Source organism: Chrysoperla carnea, chromosome 2 (genome assembly GCF_905475395.1).
Source record: "Chrysoperla carnea chromosome 2, inChrCarn1.1, whole genome shotgun sequence".
In the NCBI taxonomy this organism is placed as follows: domain Eukaryota; kingdom Metazoa; phylum Arthropoda; class Insecta; order Neuroptera; family Chrysopidae; genus Chrysoperla; species Chrysoperla carnea.
The window spans coordinates 9,816,094-9,840,770 of record NC_058338.1 but is presented as its reverse complement, the minus strand read 5'-3'; the positions used below and the strand labels follow the sequence as shown (position 1 = coordinate 9,840,770).

At 30.2% G+C, this 24,677-nt stretch overlaps 1 protein-coding gene across 4 annotated transcripts in view; it reads right to left on the bottom strand.

Annotated features, from left to right (window-relative positions):
* LOC123294168 (pumilio homolog 2-like) overlaps nucleotides 1-24,677 on the bottom strand; it is a 396,258-nt gene that overhangs the window by 251,913 nt on the left and 119,668 nt on the right. For all 4 annotated transcript variants that reach the window (XM_044875274.1, XM_044875272.1, XM_044875271.1 and 1 more), the window contains one exon: nucleotides 156-534. In XM_044875274.1, the coding sequence (XP_044731209.1) occupies nucleotides 156-534 (379 nt within the window). The remainder of the gene's footprint in view (nucleotides 1-155; nucleotides 535-24,677) is intronic.

Here is a 24,677-nt window from a genome sequence, read left to right as displayed (position 1 = left end):
TAATGTACAAAGACAGTTGATGGAAATGGAGAACATCGAACCATTCACCAATGTGTGTTTATATATTTATTCTAAGAAAGCACACAAAATTTGTAGATAAACATGAAGAGCTCTAATTAAAAATAGTGGAAATATGTTTGTTTTGGTATACTTACTTAAAACCTTTATCTTCATCTAACACTTGTACAACGCCAACCCCATTCTGTAATGGACCGCCACCATTTTGTAAAACAACACCGTTCTCTTCATTTTTACGTAAACTATCTTTTGTATCAAATGGGCTAGGTGCTTTATCTTTATCTTTATCGTTGCCATTATCATTTAAACCAAGACCACGCATACGTGGCTCTAACGAGCTTAATGGATCTTTTGATGTGGGTGATGTACCTAATACATATTCAACCATTTTAACACCAAGACCACCAGTTGAGTCACTGCCACGTGGTGATAATATACTTGATGAATCAACACCGCCAGCTGGAAACGATCCAGTTCGACGGGTAACCATCGCAATCGGTTGGGACACTGCATGATCTGGAACAAATAAAAAAAATCAAAATTAGTCTTTATTTTAATTTGAAGTTCTTTTAATACAAGGTCAAGTAAAAAATATTTAAAAAATGGAATGCATATTTAAATTTTGGCCATCATTCAAAAACAACTAATTTGAGAGACCTTGATCATTCTATTCCACAATTAAAAGATTGATGAACTTTCAAAAGCATCGCATTAAGAAAAAAAATAGTGTTACCAACATGAATGAATTAATATGTTATGTACGTCATTTATATAAAAACAAAACTCTAATTTGGAGGTTACCTTTTTAACTTCAACTAAGTAGTTTTTTTCAAAATATTGACAAACTGCTAAACTCAAAAAGGAATGGAAAAAAGAACGGATTACACTTTGTACTCCAAAACTAATTAAAAGTATAGTCATTGAGCTAACTCCGGCAAATAAAACTGACATTTCTATGTCATGGTTGTTGTTGTCTTTATCGTTGCATTAAAATATCAAATTATCTATCTCACTCTTTTAATAATAATATAAAGACATTCTTCTATCTCTAAGTGCTCTCTGTCATTAAATAAAATTAATTGATTTGAATAATTATCTCGGAAATTAGGTCTCAGATCGAAATTTGGTAAAGAGCTTTTTCGTTCGCCTTTATATGCTTATTTAGGAAGTTAAAAGTACTGTGGTCAATTATAGAACACCTTGTATATAGGTAATAAAATTTAAGAAGTAGTAAAAAAGAGTGAGTATTCGAAATATAACCTCATTTCGAAATTAGAAAAGCGAAATGTCCAGGCATTAGCCCTTACATAGATACACGTCCAACCTTACTTCTATAACATTTGGGTAGAGTGTTTACTTTAAAGAGAAATGATAATGGAACAACTTAAAGTTATCAAAAATGATTCTCAAATTGAATTAAATTCTATGTACAGTGAAAAAAAAAACCACTTAAGAAGAAAAAAATCGTACATAAAATTAGCTGTGTTCGACGTAGAAGAACGTCTTTATATTCTCGAAACGTAACATGAAGAATTATTACAATGACTAAACTCTATTTCGTAGTTGGTGGTAAAAAACATACACTCTTGACTAATACATAATATTCACCACATTCAATGTACAGTCAGTAAAAAAGATAAGATTTTTATATTGTGTGTCAAATGATAAGTGAGCTGTCACAAGCCGTTATTATATATTTTTTTCGATACATTTACTAAACACAAAAGCAGTTCTTGTGATATCAACTATTAAACTAACACACATTATTTAAAGTAAATAAATAATAAAAATCTATTATTTATAAATAAACAAAATATATTTTATATATTGATTCATTTATCACGTCATTATTACTTCCATTATATACTTATTATTTTTCAAAGGTCCACTGTTTTACCAACACTCAGACTTCATAGATCACTGTTATATAAAGACATTTTTTTTGTATTTTTCGAAAAAAAATTTTTGCATTTAAGTCGCAATATTTCAAAAAACAATTTGTCTGAAACTGCTAGAACTTCTTGAGCCTGTTGCCAGTACTTAACATGTTTCAATGACACTTTTTGCTTAGAATTGATTTCTATATCGATTCCCGATGTTATTTTCAGCATAAACTTTTCCACACCCGGGCTGAGGTAGCTCCCACCCCCTAGACAAGATCGCACAAATTTTTGCTTTTAAGTAAGCTTTAAACAATGCAGTCCCAATCTCTTTATAAAGATTCAATGACTGTTCTTGGATTCCGAGGTATAAATCTTTCGGCTCTCCACTTTGGATATTTAAAACAATTTAGGTTGTCAATTTCTAATAATACAATTTTAACTAGAAGAAAAACAAATTAATATCGACTACAAAAGAATCGATGCATCATCATTTTAAACTAAATAGTAAATAAGTACAAGGTTTTAAAAATAAATTTTATTTTTCCAAAATGAAAACAATTTCTTTCATAGTAAACAAAATCAATTGTTAAATAAAAATTCAATACAAAAACAAAAACACGTGAATCAATCATTGCTTAATGACAACAAAAACCCATCCATTCTACATTGAAACACACGGAAAACGATTGAAAAACACGTTTCAACTTCATTTGAAACACACGGAAGTTAAAAAAAAAAAAACTATAAAAAATAAATCACACAAGATAAATAAATATTGTTTCACAGAATAGGTTCATTTCTTCCATCTGTATCGATTAAAATATAATCAAACGGCTTATTTAATCCAATCATTAGTCATTAAACGATTAGTAAATATATAAGTAGACTGAATTGCTTATTTTGCATTCCTAATATTTTTGGACATGTAATAGACCGACAAAATTGGGAAGTCGAAATTTCTGAAACAATCAGTTTCACAAGGAAAAGTTGTAGATTTTTAATACAAAACACAAAGAAAAAACTTCGGAATCCGTACTAACACAGCACCAATTTCTTTTTAGGCTTTTGATGTTAACATCTTAAATATCGAATACATAAAAGAAATTATAGAAAGAAAAATAATATATGTACCTAGTTCAAAAAAAATAAACCAATATAAGCTGTAATAAGGGCTTAAAAAATCTGTTGAAGGTTTAACTGGCATTTTGAGGTAAAAATTATACTTGAGCTACGTATATTTTTGTCATTCTCTTTCCATAATCTCGTATTTTGTATTGGTGTTGTCAATACATAGTATAAAACAAAGTCGCTTTCTCTGTACCTATGTCCCTTTGTACGCTTAAATCTTTGAAACTACGCAACGGATTTTGATGCGGTTTTTTTTAATAGATAGAGTGATTCAAGAGGAAGGTTTTTATGTATAATACATCCATATTATAGTAGAGTAAGGGGTTGAAATAGGGGTTGAAAGGGATATGCTTCAAAAACTAAAAAAGTTGTGCATCGATTAAGCTCAAATATTGACACGATATACAACCAGCTTCAAAGATCTAGTAGTTTTTATCTACTTTTAACCTTCGGAGGATAGAAAGGTGTAGCGAGAAAGTGGGAAGGAATTATCGAATATTTACAAATATACCTAAGTGGGGTATCAAATAAAAGAGCATGACGTGTACATTACAAAACTGTTATCCCACGCAAGGAAATGTGGAGGGAGGGGTGCAAGTGGGGATGTTGCCCAGCAAAGCGGGTAGTTCACAGCTAGTATACTTATATATCATACAAAAATGAAATAATGGGAAGAAATAATACAAATATATAGTTCAAATTTTTTATTTTAACCTCAAAATGTCAGTAAAACCCTCAACAAGGTTATTTAAGCCGTTATTGTTATTCTTATCTAAGCCCTTAATTTGTCAGGTGTTGTGAGAGTATTGATCTCGGGAATTGGAAACTAAAAACCTACAATTTACAATTGCTAAATGTTAAGAAACTACTCGTTTTAATATTTAGCAAAAATCACATGACATAAATAACCGTGATATCGAAAAATTTATCGTTATTTTTCGTCTACATTCATGAAGTTATAACAAAATTTATCACCAAAGTTGAAAATAAGGTATAAAATCTTCAAGAACAAGTCTAAACCTTCCTTGGCGCTTTAATACGATTATTGTTTTTCTATAATTTTGTAGGTTAGGTTTTACGAACAATTTTTTTAAAGAAATCGAAAAATTTATCGGTATTTTTCGTCTACATCCATGAAGTTATAACAAAATTTATCACTAAAGAAAATTTATTTACCAAAGTTGAAAATAAGGTATAAATAACTTCAAGCACAAGTCTAAACACCTTAATTTACGTTATTTTCCAGTTTTTTATACAATCATGGTTTTTCTATAATTTTGTACGTTAAGTTTTACGAACATTTTTTTTAAAGAAATTTTGTATGTTATTTGTTTTAGTAACCTAACCTAAGCAAAGTTGTTTTACCTCGAAGCTGAATGAAATAGGGCATTTTTAAACAAATATGACAGACATTGCATTTTAAAAATCGGTTAAAACTTACTTAAAACATACAAGATTTGGTTCATTTTGTGTATATTTCAGACATTTAATCCATAAATAGTGGTTTGAAATTATTTTTTTTATAACATTTTTAAAGTACACGTCGAGTCACGTCGTTTTTCTTTTTATTTTTGGTACTATGTAGTTTATACTTTATGACAGAATGTCATGTATTTTAAAACTGAATATTTTAAACAACACACAAACACAACAAGGATTATTTACATGTACATGTACACTATCACTGCGAACACATTCACCGAGTACCGGTAACTAAACAGGTCATATACAGGTCCTATCTACCTACCATAGAGATCCTTCTTATTCGCTTTACTTTCTTTCAATATTCGAATGGATAAGGGTTGTCTTACAACTAATCAAGGGATACTTTTACTATGAAATGTAGTAATTGAGGGGTAAAAACTTTAAAGACGAATCATAATTTAGTTGAGAAGGGATAAAAATAGCCGTTAAAAGTCAAAAACAGACGATTGAAAAAAAAAGGAACTAGTTTTAAGGATTTATTCAGAATTGATTCACTTATCAAAAGATTTCCCCTCTTAATTGTTCGACCATATTAGAAGAAGCATGTAATATTTAGGATATAATAATGGTCAATATAAAAATCGAAATTTTCATTTTAAGGATGCATGAGCGTGTTTGAAGTAATTTCAGGTAAACAAATAAAAAATATACATTTTTTTTAATTTTGATGCAAACTTAAAACTTTTCAAATAATTTAAAGGTTCTTCAATTGAAAAAAATTAATTTTAAGTACCTGTTGGTCCACACATAGACGTAGAAGGGCGAAGGAAAGGGATTATATGGAAGAGTATACTTGGGTATGGGTATGGAGGTTATCGGGCCATGCTCGAGCATCGCGCCTCGAAGCAATGGTTCAGAGCACCTAGTCAAATAGACCCTTGTACTCTATTCCCGCTACGCTTTTCATTGGCTATTATAACCAACTGATGTACTGAAACCCAGGATCTGCCTAGCGCTGAGTTTCCTAATTTCTTCTGGTTCGACTATGGCCGGACCAAACCATTTCCTTCGCTGCTGTATGAGCGCCGGGCAGTAACAGAGAAAGTGGATCGATCTTTCTTCTGAATTTTCTCCGCATCTGTCAGACGCGGGAGATTGTCTTTTTCAGGTTATCATGCCCTGTGAGTTAGTAATTCATCATCTACGATGACTCTAATATCAGCTCTGTTTAGTTTCAAGATATCCTCGGCTCTGTTACCGAGCGAGTTTCCTTCACCCAACAGGCTTTTGGCGATTCGCCCTCCCTCGTATCTGGTCCATGCCTTTAATTGTTGGTTTTTCAGATTATCTCCTAATCTGTTAATACCTTCTTGGTATGGCATCCTCGCAAGCTTTTCTTGAGTGGGAGCCATGGTGGTTCCCAGTTTGGCCAGCTTGTCTGCTCTCTCATTACCGTTCCAACCAGAGTCGATTTTCATTGATTTTAGAATCATACTATGTACTTTATAAAAAGGAATGATTTTTAACAAATAGTTTTGCATTACAATGTTTTTGTTAAAATATGAAAAAAAAGATACGAAGGAAGTTATTGAAATACTCCTCAGCTAAGGACCTCTCCCTCTTGCTATAAAAGAGTAAACAAACATATCGTTTATATATTGCGTTACAAAATATAGTCCTTGTATTTATTATATATTTGTATATATAGTTCAAGGAATATAAGTTTACTTTCTCGTAAATTGAATAAATATATCTCTTACTTATATTATTCCTTCGAAAAATCCGAAAATTTTCAAGAAACTTAACGGTCAAGTATGAATCGAACATCATTCGGTCACAGTGTGGTTTTTAAACACCCCTATCGTTATAAATTCCGTTTTTTGTCCCAATTTCCTAGATCAATTTTTTTCTATTATATAAATACGTATTTCGACTACAAAGTAGTCATCATCAGTATGAATTAGATAATCGTAATTACTCTTATTGTGTATGTTACTCGTTGCTAATTTGATGGCGGGCTGCACATTGATATTTTCATACACCTACAATTGATACTGTTCTAATCTTTCTAAAATACTTAGGAACGTGTATACAAAATTCCATGCTTGTACTTCCAGCAGTTTCAGCTGTGCGTTGATCGATGAGTCAGTAATTATCAAGGAATACATTTTGTAGCGAAATTTCCAAATGAAAATATTAAAACTAATTTCAAAACAAAATGAATTACAAAATGAAAATACTGACTTATCAGCAACGAGCCATTAATTTGAAAATTACCCAGAATACAATTCTTTTGGACATATCAAGAATTGCAGTTTATACATCCAAATGGTGACTTCATTGTGTTGTTTTTATGTTTGTTTGTGTTCAAACGAACAACAACAACATAAGATAAGGTTTGTGATTGCGAACGAATGTTAAATATGTATACGATGTGAGCAAACATATCATACCACAATTTACTTATTCCTCTCATCTTCGGTAGGTATTCACTATTCATATTATACTTTAGTTAGCAGTGGTACTGCACTAAAGTAAGCATAGCTACAGTGAGCAGAAAAGTAATGATCATGATGATAGCGGTTGGGTATTGTATTTATGTTATGTTATAAAAGAAGACAATATTACACTTTGGTGTGTATGTGTGGGTGTGTGTGTTAACAAAACAACATAATTAATACAGGTTGTATTTTTTAGAACCGTTTATTATGGAAGTTAGACAAATTTTACCTAGTATTAGTTGTACGGGGTGATTCAAGTTGCATCAAAATCCGTTACGTAGTTTTAAACATCTAAGCATACACAAGGGCATAGGGACAGATAGCAGGAATCGATTTTGTTTTATACTATATATTGATAATAATAAGATGAGGTTTTAACTGAATCTAGACTTCTTGCGCCTTCTTACTGTCCAAAATATCTAAATAGCTTTAAATTTTATAAATTCAAGTTAAATAATTAGTAATACAAGTGTGGCAAGAAAAATATTTATGAAATAGTTCATAAATAATGATTATAACAAAAATTATTTTGATGTGAGGTTAAATTTAATTGATTTACCTTATTCCCTCCCCTTAAATATTTTCACGCTATGCATTAGTCATTCTCTTTTTCCCAGTAGCATATGCGTTACATATTAAGTTACTAAATGACGCAATGAAAGATTTACAACAAGGATAAACTAGCGTGGCCTCTGTTGCAAAATAATTTTCTCACTTTTTATTTCACCAAAAAAAATTATTACCCAAGCAATTTCCCCAACAAAATTATTCCAAAAAACAAAAACTTTATTTCCTGTATGGAATTATGAATGGCTCACTGTCAATTTATGAGAAAGTAGCGCTACACTAGTTTATTTTTTAAATGTGTACTACCCACAAGCAGTGTTGCCAACTTTCAACTCTAAGGCCCACTAAACAGGCGATAGAAAACCACTAAAAAACAACTAGAGAGCAATAATATTGCCAGAAATGATATTAAAATATTAAATTATTTAAATTATTTTCCCACTAAAGGTAGAAAAATAGTAGAAAAAAACCACTAGTTTTAGTGGTAAAACTACTAAGTTGACAACACTGCCCACAAGTATAAAACCAACAGCTTTAAAAAAGCCACTGGTTTACTTTCGACAAGTGTACTTGTGACTGATGGTATTATGGAAACGAACCTTTTTGAAGATGTCAGTCGGTGATTATCCTTTTAATTAGATAGTACCGAAACCGTCTGGAATTATTAATAATTATATGTCCGGATTTAATAATCAGATGATAATGTTTATAATTTGTCGTATGTAGTTAGTTCAAAATTTTCTTTATTATTATTTAAAAAATGAATACTTTTGTTGAAATTTAAAAATCTTTGATATCCCTACGTACAATAGGGATGGTGCACAACAATATCCTACACACCCACGTCAGTAATACTGGTATAGACCGAAATTAGTGAACTTTTGTTGATAATTAAAAAAAAAAAGTTCGGGAAAATAGAAAAGTTACATTGGCAGAGAGAATGACGAATAAAGAAGTACGCATCATTGAAAATCACGTATAATGCGAATATAAAAATCATATGAAGTTATAAAAATTTTTGTAAAGAATCATGTCATTTTTTGTGTCTTAATGCCATAAAAAAAAGTTCGGCATCATTATTATTAAATAATGAAAAATGGACAATGAAAAAATAATAAAAAGAATTTTATTTCAAACAAACATGAATGTTACAGAAAAACTGTATTATTATAATCAAGAAAACAACAAAAAATTGTTTTACAAAAAAAAAAAAAAAAAAATTAACAATGAAATGTAGTCTAGCCATGAACTGAGCGAACGAACAAGCAGCGAGCGAGTCGAGTCAGCCGATGAACAAACATCACACACGATATATGTGATTCACCATGAATTTAGTAGTTTCGTTACGTTTCGACTCTACTAAAACTATTATTAACGTATAATTTTTCCTCATTTCAAAATATAATTTTTATAGTCACGCAAACCACTTTATTTCAACTTGATATACTACAAGGTATCATAAAAAAAGTTATAAAATGGTAACTATAGAGAAACAAAAATAGGCTTATGCGCCAATGTATTTCTTATAATACGCTTTTTAATTAGCTCATTCATACATCCGCTAAAGTCCTTTTACAACAAGCAAAAACTGTTGGTCGAGTACTGAGAGCAAAGAACATGCTGATCTCACATGCTAAGTGAGATTAGCATGTTCTTTCTCTCAGCAGAATGAATCGCATAGCAACCCAGCCGTTTTTATCCTCGCAAGTGTGTCTTGGTCCAAATTTCACTAAGTTAAACAACGCTAATGAAGAAATGAGTATATGAAAATGGATGATTGTCCGTTTTATCATAGATGCGAAGATCCTCTGACAAAATTAACGACGAACGTAAAGTTTTATGATTGAAAGCGAACGAGTCATTGAGTATGAGCGGCAGTCTCATGCTGGTTGGTGATATCGCAATACTTCTGGTGGATAGCCCTGTTCAATACTTACAACTAATGCAATATGTAATATTACTATTACTTAACATAGATACTATTCGCTCCGTGCGTGAGTTTCGTTTCCATCGTAACGATACACTACTTTATAGAATTGTGTGGATGCATATATAATTGTATAGATTGCATTTAAGACTTACATTGAAAATTTTTGTCTCACATTGAGACAAAAATCATTGTCTCACAAATTTAAATAAATTATTATAATAATTTACATTTGAAAAATAATATTTGTGCAGTTTGATTTTTTAATTTCACAATTTTTAATGCATTGAGTTTAATTAATTCGTGTATTTCAATAATTTTAATTTGACATTTCTATAACATTAACATGTAAAGAACTGCAAATTAGTCATAACAGCCTCCTTTAACGCCAAAATTTTTCACTGGAAGCGCTGGCATCGATTTTATTGTCCCTACCACGACTACGCACACAACGAATAGCCTTTGTCTCTATATCATACCAGCATTGTAGTAAAAATGATACATTTTTTACCGTGTACAAACTTTTTAAATAATGTGTATAACTAAAGTTCAGCATATCTCTCTTTTAATTCCACTCAAGCGTCAGTTAGTTAGACAAAGTACTAATATATTATATAATTTATGTACAAGAGTGAAATAAAGATATTTTCAAAAAGAAATATAAATTTATTACGCGCAATGACTTCAAGAACTACACCCATTTTACGCGAAAAATTATTATATCAATATATTTTATATTTTCATGCGAACTAAACATTTTAATTAATTATTAATTTACTGACTGGTTTTAGGATCGTTTATGTTCTATGAGTGTCAAAAGTTTGACATGTTTAATAAATTTTGTATGAACATGTGTTCAATTTACTAGAAAAGCACTATACAATTTTATTAAATACTTTTACCCAAAATTCTTATTTTCATACCATATGTTATTATTACAAGTTATTTAAGCGTACTATGTTATGAAAGTACTAACAAGCTCCCAAAAATACTTCTTTTCTATTCATTCTACCGTCTTACATCGAAAATATGTTGTTTGTGAAATGAGGATTAACATCGAAAAAAAAAAATGTAAGCGAGATATTACTTTTATTTATACATAGTCGAAATAAGGTTTGTTTATACGCATATTCTAGAAACCATGTTGATTCGCATTTCTTATCTTATTTCGAAAACTTAAATGATTTTTTTGTAAATTACGAAATATATTTACAAGATAAATGAAAAATATAATTCGATAAGAATAAATTGTAATCATATTTTAAGGATGTATGAGCATGACAACATGTTTGATTTAAAGGTTCAAAATTTGTTTGTAGGTAGTCTTTTACTCAAAGAATATGTGGTTAAAATTTCAGCATAGGTAACCGGGCAAATTTTTAAGAAAAAAGTCATTAAAAATCGATACAAAATACATTGGCTCTTATGGAGGAATCTCAAAAAACGACATATTTTGGAAGTTTTTGATAATTTTCTTTTGGAATGAATGAAAACAAATTTAAAAAAACCTTTTTAATAGAAAGTAAACATATTAGCAATGAATTAGAAAAGAAAAAAACTAAGTGTCACCGTCCATATAAGGGATGTAAGAGCAGGGTAGATTAAGGGTTGAAATTATTTTTATCTTATTTTCAACTTTGATGATGAATTTTGTTATAACTTCATGAATGTAGACGAAAAATAAGAATAAAATTTTTCGATATGTGTCTTGGTTTTCGAAATATCGTAAGCTAAAATAATTAAACAAAATTTTCAATTTTCGATATTTTGAAAATTAAGCCAGCCAGATATCGAAAAATTGTATTCTTACTTTTCGTCTTATATCGTCAAGTAATAATATAAATTTATCATCAAAATTGAAAATATCTATTTTTAAATTTTTACCCCCACGCCCTCGCTCATACATCCTTAAATATCCGATTATTATTCTTCGAACAAATAAAGATAGTTTTTATACCTTGTATAATATGTAATATATATCAAGGTATACCAAGTTTAGTCCCAAGTTTGTAACGACTAAAAATATTGATTCTACGAGCAAAATTTTGGTATCATAAGTGTTCATAAAATCACCTAATTTGCCCATTTCCGGTTGTCCGTTTTCAAACACGATAATGCAAAAAATAAAATAGTTATGTAGACATGTGTTTATATTATTAAAAATTATATTTAATTAAAAACAAAGGAATTATTAAAATATCAATTTATGTTACAAAAAATGCTGTAATGTCAATAATTGTTCAATACAAAATTCATTTGGCTACTTAGTTTAGTTGAAAACAGTTTAATTGTAATTGGAATAACAAAATATAGAGCTTTATATGGAATGGAAACGACACAAAATGAAACGAGAATACATACAGTTCATACATAACACAGAACAGATATCGAAATATAGAAATGACCTTTGTTCAAATAATAATTTGTACAAACTCTCTATTGTCCTACAATGATTAACAATGGCTTTAATTCAAATGACAATGATAGCCATGCCATCCATGTTAATGCAGACACAGAGTGTTCTCAAAAACATATGTCGAAAAGTCAATATTTTCCGAGTTATTAACGATTGAGTTCGTAGTATTTAACGTCAAATAATAGAAAAATTTGACGTTTTTTGAAAAAAATATATCGTACACTTTTTAAAATAATATAAAAATCATGAAAATTACCATATTTCAAAAAATATTTGTTCGAAACTGCTAGAACTTCTTGAGCCTGTTGCCAGTATCTAAATAAAGTTAATTGGAAAGTAGCAAGCATTAATTTTAGATTTCGTGGTAAATTTATCAGTATTTGTTCTGAATCAAACATAAAAAGAAACGTCCGATAAACTTTGTTTTCATTATAACTCCATTAATTTTTATGCAAATGACGTGAAACTTTCTTCATTGTCATGACTTTTTATAGTACTTTAAAAAGTGTACGATATACTTTTTTCAAAAAATGTCAAATTTTTCTATTCTTTGACGTTAAATACTCCGAATTTCAATCGATAATAACTCTGAAATAGGTTTCAATGAAACTTTTTTGCTTCCTATATTCATTCCTATATCTATTGCCGTTGTCATTTTCAACTTAAGTTTTTCCACCCCCGAGAAAGGGTGGCTCCCACCCCCTAGACAAGATCGCACAAATTTTTGTTTTTAACTTCTTTAAGGATGTATGAGCATGACAACAATGTTTGATTTAAAGGCTCAAAATTTGTTTGTAGGTAGTCTTTTACTCAAAGAATATGTGGTTAAAATTTCAGCTTAGGTATCCGTGCAAATTTTTAAGAAAAAAGTCATTAAAAATCGATATAAAATACATTGGCTCATATGGAGGAATCTCAAAAAACGACATATTTTGGAAGTTTTTGATAATTTTCATTTGGAATGAATGAAAACAAATTAAAAAAAAACTTTTTAATAGAAAATAAACATATTAGCAATGAATTAGAAAAGAAAAAACTAAGTGTCACCGTCCATATAAGGGATGTAAGAGCAGGGTAGATTAAGGGTTGAAATTATTTTTATCTTATTTTCAACTTTGATGATGAATTTTGTTATAACTTCATGAATGTAGACGAAAAATAAGAATAAAATTTTTCGATATGTGTCTTGGTTTTCGAAATATCGAAAGCTAAATAATTAAACAAAATTTTCAATTTTCGATATTTTGAAAATTAAGCCAGATATCGAAAAATTTTATTCTTACTTTTCGTCTTATATCGTCAAGTAATAATATAAATTTATCATCAAAATTGAAAATATCTATTTTTAAATTTGTGCCCCCACTACCATGCTCATACATCCTTAAGTAGGTTAGCTTTAAACAATGGAGTCGCACAGTTTTTAAAAGACTCATTGACTTTCCCTAGATTCCGAAATTTTAAGATATTTATTACTGCTCGACTCTGTTAAATATCCATATTTATTTCAAATTTTCATGAATAAGAGTTTCAGTTTTATTACTCGTGAATATAATGCGGATACACTACATCAACATGAATTATATTACAAAAAGTAATAACTTTTATATAATATAAAGTAGCCAATTAAAATAAAAACATAATTTATGAATAACCATCAAATATTCTTAAACTTTTTTTTCTCGTTGGGTTTCAAATAAAAAAGGGCTTTTATAACAACAAAAATATGTAAACAGTAATTTGTCTAAAATTGTTGATAATATATGTATGTATATCCTAATTATTTAATTATATAAGTAAATTAAATAATAAAAAGTTTGTTTTGAAAGCATCATCTGTAGGTAGCTGGTAGTGTGAGTGGAAGCTGCTAGCTAGGCTGGCGGTGTTTATGTATGTGAGTATGTGCAGAGGATCGCTTCCAATTTGAAAACAGAACCATCACATCATGTATTCCCTAGTTGATACTAATACTACAATACAGAAGCAAAGGGGGTATATATTTTGTATGTTATACTGTGATATTGTCAAGTAGCTGACTGGTATACTATTCGTTGTGTGCGTAGTCATGGTAGGGATAATAAAATCGATGCCAGCGCTTTAAGTGAAAAATTTTGGAGATAAAGTGGGCTGTTATGACTAATTTGCAATTATTTACATGTTAATGATATAGAAACTGTCAAATTAAAATGATTGAAAAACACTAATTAATTAAACTTAATGCATTAAAAATTGTGAAAATAAGAAATCAAATTGTACAAATATTATTTTTCAAATGTTAATTATCGTAATTATTTATTTAAATTTGTGAAACAAGAATATTAAATTTTAAATGTAAGTTTTCAATGCAATCCACACAATTATATATGCATCCATTAATTCTATAATTAAAGTAGTGTATCGTTGTCATGGAAACGAAATTCACGCTCGGAGCGAATACTCAACTCATATAAAATATACAAAGCGTATGTTATATATCGTAGGTATAAAGTTTGCTTATTAAGAGTGAAGTTGCGGATCAAAAAATGTACAGGGTTATTTCCTATACACATTGTTTCCACCCTAAATTTTACTCATTAGATGTTCGTTTCAATATTGTAAAAGTAATATAATGTGTAATTTTATCTGTAGTTTATTTGAAGTAGTAACGTTATGAGCTTTTGAAATTAGTTAGATTTAAGTTTTTATACCATGTATATATGTATTATACAAGGTATACTATGTTTAGTCCCAAGTTTGTAACGCTTAAAAATAATGTATAAATAATTTATATTCAAATTATAAATTTCCAATGAATAAAACAAAATACTAATTTTATAAAATAACATTTTTTAATTTTATAAAATTATCTGTCAAAACATATTTTAATTTTAACACTTCAATGGTCGTAATGTAATACAATAATGAATTTAAATATTTTGATAATAAAATGTAAATAAAAGGTTGTTATCGTATTATGATTGTTAGTTTTTTATTTAATATTTGTTAATATTTCTTTCAGATGCAATCAATTTGGTAATAAATGTTATAATTATCTATAATTATATATATATAAGAATTGAAGCTACTGATCTATCATAGCACACCTGAAACCACTGGGTCGAAAAATTTTTCTATTTTTTGAAATTTTTTTAAGGCAAAAAAAAATTTGTTTTGGAATTTGATGAAACTCGGTGTATGGGGTAATTTTGATCCAAAAATTATAAAAATCGGGTTAGTTTAATTATTGGATGCAGAGTTTCTGAGATATCGTAATATTTGGATCGATTTTGGTCCATATCTCAAAAATTATTCGACCAGTGATCAAATGAACCCGATTTTTGTACTTTTTGGGTACCCCTTTGTAAAAATCGAGAAAAACGCAAAAAAAAATTTTGTTTTGGAATTTGATGAAACTCGGTTTATGGGGTAATTTTGATCCAAAAATTATAAAAATCGGGTTAATTTACTGATTGGATGCAAAGTTTCTGAGATATCGCAATATTTGGATCGATTTTGGTCCATATTTCAAAAATTATTCGACCAGTGATGAAATGAACCCGATTTTAGTACTTTTTGGGTCAAAATTACCTTATATACTGAGTTTTATCGAAATTGGAGGTTAAAATTTTTTTCGATTTTTTGAAATTTTTTTAAGGGGTACCCCTTTGTAAAAATCGAGAAAAACGCAAAAATAAATTTTGTTTTGGAATTTGATGAAACTCGGTGTATGGGGTAATTTTGATCCAAAAATTATAAAAATCGGGTTAATTTACTGATTGGATGCAAAGTTTCTGAGATATCGCAATATTTGGATCGATTTTGGTTCATATCTCAAAAATTATTCGACCAGTGATCAAATGAACCCGATTTTTGTACTTTTTGGGTCAAAATTACCTTATATACTGAGTTTTATCGAAATTGGAGGTAAACAATTTTTTTCGATTTTTTGCAATTTTTTTAAGGGGTACCCCTTCGAAAAAATCGAGAAAAACGGAAAAAAAAATTTTGTACCGGAATTTGATAAAACTCGGTGGATGGGGTAATTTTGATCCAAAAATTATAAAAATCGGGTAATTTAATGATTGGATGCTGAGTTTTTGAGATATCGCAATATTTGGATCGATTTTAATCTAAAATTACGCCGCTCTAGATGCGAAAATTCAGTACTGACTACGCTACATTTTATTAATAAAAACGAATGATCCTGTAAAAAGGTGTAGTAAATATGAACAAACACCCTTAATTAAATTTAGTTGAACATGCCTAGAGTCTACAGTCTATATATACTATGTACGGTTATTTGAGATGCTGTTAGTTATTTATTAATGATGCTATTTATTTACAAACATTGTGAGGAACAAAACTTAACGCAAACAATAAGTTAACTATGTCACTGTCACTAAAACCATATACCTACTATCTACCTACCTAACTACCTACCTACCTACAATAAAAGTACTACTGACTTCACAAGTTACTATTAAAACTATACCTTTGATAACATACACCTATTAGAGCAGGCGCTGGAGTGTGCAAAATATGAGTAGAGCATTTTGTCAATTGATTCTGGTTTAGAAAAGCTTATAGATGAATATTGTGAATCTTGCCAGAAATTCTATTGGTCCAATTACTGCATATTCCCTCCCTCCACAGAAACAGTTAAATGACATTTGTGTGAATCAAGTAAAAGTTACTTTTGATTCTATGGGTTATTTAACGTCAAAAAGGTTCTTTGTGATTTTTTCGTAAAGGCTTCTTCGTTTTCGAGATATTAACAGTTTAATGTTTGGAAAAACTCCAAAATGGCCATTTTAAAAGCTGAAAAACGGGTCTTATAATTATTAATTATTGAGAGAAATTGCAGATTCTTTAATTCTAGAGACTCAACTTAATTCTTTAAAGATGTTATAATTCTTATTAATAACAGTGTGTAAGACTGAAATATTAAGTATCTATGTTTTACTCATTGTTAATAATAGGAATTAAACAGCTTTGTAAGGAGCTTAAGGAGCTTAAGGTTTGATTTGTCAATTTTGTGGTCGTTTTCGATAACGTTATCGAAAACGACCACAAAATTGACAAATCAAACCTTAAGCTCCTGAAATCAGTACCCAATTCTTGCGAATTAGACGCTTATAAAAGCATCTACATTCAAAAGCTGGGTAATGAAACAATGAACTTCGACAAAGGACCTATTCCAAATTCGGATTGAATAAAAATTGCAAAATCGAGGTTGAATTCTAAAATTGGTAATACGTTGTAAAAATAAATAATTATTTATTTTCATGATTTATTTATAGTTTGTAATTTAAGTTTGGTTTGTAATTTATTATTTTAAACGTCAAAAAACACTCGAATAGGCTTGCGCACTAGCATCATGTCCATTGGCCTAGCACTGGTCAGTTGATGGAAGTCAGTTGATATACAATTTGACAGATACTGTGAACAGTTATAAATTGTAAGTATCAGTGTGCAGTCCGCCACCAAATTAGCAAAGGGTAACATTCATAATAAGAGTAATCACGACTAGCTAATTCTTACTGATGATGACTACTTGTTAGTCGAAATACGTATTTATAAAATACAAAAAACTGATCTAGGAAATTGGGGCAAAAATCGAAATTTACCTTTCACTTGGTTTAAAAAAATGTCATTTAATTGTTACTGTGGAGGAAGGAGATATGCGAAAATTGGATCTATAGAGTTTCTGGTAAGATCCAGAATATTAATCTATAAGCTTTTCTGATCCAGAATCAATATTGAATGCGGTTCTCATATTTTGTACACTCAACTCCATCCAGCGCCTGCTCTATATCTATATAATATGTTATGTTATTACTAGCAGAGATATTATGATTCGTATCGTATCTCTTACCTTTAGTTTGTGAAACTAGTCTCACAATCAGTCTCCTACTAGTGCTACCAATTCAAGTAAATCTCAGATCTCAGTTTTGTTGTTATGAATAGCCCTATTACGCACTTACATACGAACATAATATGTACAATATAGATACACTTAGTCACTTACAGTGACAACTACAAGCGTGCGTCGCGTCAACTTTATAGGACTAATATTGTGTTCATAAAATATATAAACCTTGACTGCTCCTTAAAATGTGTAGTAAGTACTTGAATCTTTGTTTTTAGGTAATGTATTAAAATGTTTCTAACCTTTCATGTTTGTTGTGTATCTACTACCTTCTACCTTATTAAATATAACAAACGTGTGCTATAATAATTAAGTATGTTTGTTTAAAATATATTTATTTTAAAATATATGATATGATAAGTTTTATTAATTAATTTATGCATGTTGTACTATTCGCTCCGAGCATGATTTTTATTCCAGGAAGTTATCATATTAACGACAAACAACTTTAATTGGATAGATGGACATAAACTGCGTCAATTTATAAAGGATACATGCAAGGATTGAATAATACTAGATATTTCAATAAAACTTTATTAAGTACATTTTTTGATTAGCAAAGTTTCCAAAAATCACAAAAAATTCCTAGGTCATCGGGCTTTTTATTATTATTTTATCGTTCAAAGTTGGCTGAAAAAATGATGAATCTTTAGGCTATCCTTTTCAATCGGATATTTATAAAAGACAGTGTGAGAGAGAAATATTTAGACAATCTTGTAATTTATAATAATACCATAAAAACAGAAGATTGTCGATGATATAAAAACAAAATTTTAATTTAATTATCAGTTCATCGAAGATCCATCATTTGATGAACAGAGACGCCTATAGTTAGAGTATTGACGATTGAAGAGCGATATCTATATTATCAAATTTATAAGCAGCATTTGCACACAATATATTATATATTTTTGTAGTTGAATGGTATTGTAAAGCTAAAAATAACACATTATTTGACCACAAATCATGTAATTGGTTTATATGTATGTACCGTGCAATAAACCAAAACTCTTTTACAATACTGTAGGGAAGCAAACACCAGGGAACAAAATTGTTACTCGACTAGAATGCATGTTATTGGTTTATTTGTATGTACCGTGCAATAAACCAAAATAATTTTACGATACTGTAGGGAAACAAACCACCAGGGAACAAAATTGTTACGCAATTTGGAAACTTGTACTTTAGCATCTAAATTATTGTTATCATCTCTTGCCGCGTAGGTAAAGGAAAAATGATAAAATTAAATTTAAGGATCTAAAAGGATCCACCCTGTATATAAATATTCAAAAATTTTCACTTTTGTCAATGTTAAAATATTTCAATAACAGAAAAAACCAAATTAGCAAGAATTGAAAAGAAAAAAAAACAAGATCATTTGAAATAAAGACACACATTAAAACAAACAAAAAAATAATGGTAATAATAAAGTAAAAACTATCTTCAATTAAAAATAATGAACGAAATGAATCATTGAAAAAAGCCAACTAATTATCCATCGTTTTAAAAAGAGAACAAATACTTAAAAAAAGCCACAAATTGAATGAAAACTACATGAAGAAAAAATTGCAGATGAAGCTAATTTATCTATAATCTGAAACATAAGTGTTATTCTAAAAATAACTCGTCTTGAAGAAAATGATTATTTGTTAGTAACGATGAAATATTATAAATTTTAATGTAGACGAAGAAACGAAGGAATCAAATTCGAAAAATTTGAGCAGTTAATCGGATTCGAATGCGATCTTCGGCATTCGATTCGTTAGAGCGTCAGTCAAATTCACAGTTCGGTTAATAGTGATGGAAATTATTTCAAACTTGTAACAAGGGGGTTTTTGGGATCCCTGAACATGATTATTTTGACAGAATTGGTCTCAGAGGTATCTGATGCTCAGGGTAAACGATTTCTCGTCGTCTAGTGGAGTTTTCGAGAAATTTGTAATCGGTTCAAACTCGTTACGCGAGGATTTTTGGTGTCGCTGAACACGATTATCGTGACAGAAATGGTCTCAGAGATACCTGGCCCAACGGTGTCGCTTCCTGGAGTTTTGGTTTTTCGATAATCGTGTTCAGCGACCCCAAAAACCCCACGTTACGAGTTTGGATTGATTATATGACAAATTTTACGAAAAACTTCAGGAGGAGACGGGAATACCAATGCACCAGATATCTCTGAAACCATTTCCGTCACAAAATTCTTGTTCAGCGACCCCAAAAATCCTCGAGCAATGAATTTGGACCGATTATATAACATTTTGCCCGAAAATTCGACTAGACGACGAGAAACCGTTTACCCTGAGCACCAGATACCTCTGAGAAAAATTATTCAAAAATATTCGTGTTCAGCGATCCCAAAAACCCGGGTTTAAAATCATTTTTTCATCACTATTAACCGAATTGTGAATTTAATATTAACGGTAAATTTAAAATGCAATTATAAAATGCATATTATGTTAATGTCGTATTTTTAATTTCTTATAAATCAGACAAGGTCGAAAATTTCCTGCCGCTCTAACGAATCAAATGCCGAAGACCGCATTCAAATCCGACTGCTCAAATTTTTCGAACTTTGATCATTTTTTGTGCTTCGTTTCTTCGTCCAATAATTAACGGGTTGGCTTCACTAACAACTGCAACAGTCCTAAAGACAGACGGACAATACTTACATAGAGGATAATAATAATTATTATTGTGATGTAAAAATCTCTTAGCAAGTTTACTTGCATCGCAAGAGTGCTGAAACTGAAATTTATGTGTAGTGTACTGTCTGGTTATTCCATATCCGTGTAGATAATAAATATATTTACGATAGAGCTATCATGGTATTATGATAGCGTTTACGGCACTGTGAATAAACCTAAACGAAATACCTAAATAACATTTTTTATTTTGACTAAGTTAACGTAATCAACCAAATTCTGTCTAAATAGTAAAAAAACAAGTGAAAACAAACAATTGACTGAATTAATTGTTGAAATACCATGTATAGTCAGTGTTGATTTCTTTATCACATAACACATACATAAATGTGACACATACATAACTGATATTCAAGTATGGTACATAGTATAAAATTTCCGCCTAATTGGCGTCCTCACGAGTAAACAGTGATGTTTACGAAAGAATGTTTCAAGCAAAAGTTGTTCATTTTTTGATAAGGAACATTTTTTACATTTAAAGTTTTGTTCTATCTCTAACGGTTTACAAGATGGATCCTACGGACCCAAGATTCAATTGACTTATGATGCTCATTTACGAACTCGACCTCACTTTTTACGTCCTGAGTACGCTGTAAAAATTTCAGCTCGATATCTTTTTTCGTTTTTGAGTTATCGTGTCCACAGACGGACAACCGGAAATGGATTAATTAGGTGATTCTATGAACATATACTTATAGCAAAATTTTGTGCGTGGCATCAGTATTTTTAAGCGTTACAAACTTTGGACTAAACTTAGTATACCTTGCATATTACATATATACATGGTATAAAAATGGAGATAGTTAAAACGCCCAACGTAATGCCAAGAAAGTCACTGAGCAGCTGGTAGAGAGCATAGTAGGTAGATTGGACAGCTAAATCGATCGCAGCGCTATTAATTTATAAAATTTACAATAAATCATGCTTTTTTGATTAATTTTCAATTTTTTTACATGTAAATGGTATGGGAAATGTCAAATTAAAATTATTGAAAAACAACAAACTAGAAACATTATCGAATGATTTGTAGACGATTTCGATAAAATAATTATTGTTGGAAATAAAAGTGTATGAAATTTCGCAAATATTTGAATTTATTTAAAACAGGCGTATTTTTTTATGGTGAGTGTAGTATAGTACCGAATACAAAATAAAAGTATAATGTCGTTAGGCCACGTGACAACATCCACCAAATGTTTCAAATCCAACGACATTAACTATTTATAAAACCATTGCATTTTGTCTGCATCAAAATTCAAGTGAAGAACTACTACAGTATACCATACATATATAATAATACAGTGCAACCTCGATATAACAAATCTGAAGGGAATCAGTAAATATTCGTTATATCAAGTAATTCATTAAACTGAGGTTCGCAATATTGAGGTTAAGTTGGTCTAAAATTCGTTATAAAGAGGAAAAAAGTGTCGGAACCTCTCGCGACATGAATTACATACTATGCAGTCTAGAGCATACTAACTGTCATATATTGGTGGGACTTTATACGTTATATAAAGGTTTTGAATTGACGAATTTCGTTATTTAGAGGTATTTAAATTTTTTATTATAGTTGAAATTCGTTATAAAGAGACTGTTCGCAAAAAATATTCGTAATGTAGAGGTATATTTTATATTGACTCTTATGGACAATTCAAGGGGATTGCGAAAAATTTGTTAAATCGAGGAATTCGTTATATTGAGGTTCGTTATATTAAGGTTGCACTGTACTATGTATGTACGTATACGGTATACGGTGTTTAGACTATACTACAAAAGAGCTGACTGAAACCGCTATTACGTACAATTTCGAAATGCTGCAGTCCGTACACAATTCTACTCTATACTTTTTACCGCCAATACATAGTGGATTCAAAAAATTGTTCATAATTCTAAACGGGAATAATTATTTTAACATTTCGTAAGAAAACAGTAATGTTGGGTTTATTCTCAAAAATGGGGTATCGTTAACGATAATTACTACAGAGCCTAAATGGCCGAGCGGTCTAAGGCGTTTGTCTCTGACTGTTTGTCCATTTAGACTTAGGTTGCGGATTCCAATCCAGGCAGCCGCAGTGTGAACAATTTATTATTTATGGGAGTGCAGAATTGATCGCATTGTCGTCGCTTGGATAAGAACGAAGTAACCGACTCCACCCACATCAAAATGTAATTGTTAATATGTTTGTAATTAAAATAAATAAAGATTAACAAATAATGATGTGGGTGGCCCCTGTTATAGACGTATATGTCAGAGAAACGGAGGGTAAACCCCAATATTATTATTATTAATTACTGCAGAGAATACAAAAACAGAGTAGACATGATGGATCACCTGCTTAGCATTAGCACAATGCCTACGTTTCAAAATTTTGGAAAAAGGTGCTTGGCATAGACAAGAAGAGTATAAAAATTTCTGTCGTTTTTTTCTGCAAGTTGTTAGGAAATGTTCAGTTCAAAAGGTGTATGAAAATGCTTAAAATTATCACAGTTTTGGGTGATGTTTACGAAATTAACATGACAATTAGACTGTTTGAGAATAGGTCTTTGTCCTTATATCGATTTCAATGTATCTTTTGTTAAAATTTGAAAAAGGAAAGTACCTATCGACTAGTGACGTCATACGTGGGTATCGCCATGAAGGGTGGGTATCGCTCTCGAAATATGCAATTTTAACGAGGAGCATTTACGGGTTAATGTTAAAGCCCGTGATCGAAATCAAATCACGTCTATACAGTAATTTACTAGTCATAAACCGTAATTATTATTTTTCAATTTATAATACATTCGAGCATCATGAGCCCGGACACTATATCACAGTAAGAAATATATGGCATTTACTACTATGCTGGTATGGTATAGAGACAGACACTATGGCATCAATTTTAGAATAAATAATATTACAGTATTGAATAGGGCTATAAACCAGAAGTATTATGATATCGTCAACCATTATGAACCTGACGCCCAAGCTGCATTGACTTGCCCGCCATAACTAATGCTAATGTTACCATTCCCTCAAATATCAAATAACTATGGCGTTCACACATAATGATATCCACAAACAATTTCCCACCGTGTCGGAAAGGAAACAATTTCTATTATAATTTACGCAAATTTTGGCGAATGTTTAACAGTTAACATGTTAGTAATATATAAAATAAATTTAAAGTTGAACCATTTACTCAAGATCTTAAAAGTTTTCTAATTAAACATATAGTAATCTTGGGAATACGCAGCAAATGCCAATAAAGTTTTGTTGTGTAATATCTACCCACGTGTGATAGACAATGTGATAGTCAGTATTATTGTTTTAGCTGCATCACATCGCATGGGTACATTTTTATTTAGCCACACTTATTATTATACATATATATCAACTCTTATAAATTCTAGCTAGTGCTATTGCTAGTGCTAGCACAGTGTAGAATACGCTACGCTAGTGTTCCAGTTTTATCATCTCCATGAGCTACAGCGACTAGATATAGATACAACACTACTATATTATATCTACGTGTATGTGTTATATTATATGTTTATATTTCTATCTCTATCTCTGTTCACTGTAGGTGGTTCACTGCCCTATATCAAAATATATATAACGCTGAACCGCATTTAATATACACTACTATTTAATTATTAACTAGTATTTTATAGAAAACAAAACGCCCTACCTACCTACCTACCTACCTACCCAACAATATTGTATTACTGTACGTGGTAACACATTCGTTGATGTTATATAAAGTCGACAGACCATCGGCTAGCGCCAGTCCTGCCCTCACGTAACATTACTGATAATGACGGTTACCTTGGTGTAACGACCAACGACCAAATATAATAATAATGTCTCTTGTCTCTATGAAAATGCAAATTACATTCGATTTAAGGATGTATGAGCATGACAACAATGTTTGATTTAAAGGCTCAAAATTTGTTTGTAGGTAGTCTTTTACTCAAAGAATATGCGGTTAAAATTTCAGCTTAGGTACCCGTGCAAATTTTTAAGAAAAAAGTCATTAAAAATCGATATAAAATACATTGGCTCTTATGGAGGAATCTCAAAAAACTACATATTTTGGAAATTTTTGATAATTTTCATTTGGAATGAATGAAAACAAATTAAAAAAAAACTTTTTAATAGAAAGTACATATTAGCAATGAATTAGAAAAGAAAAAACTAAGTGTCACCGTCCATATAAGGGATG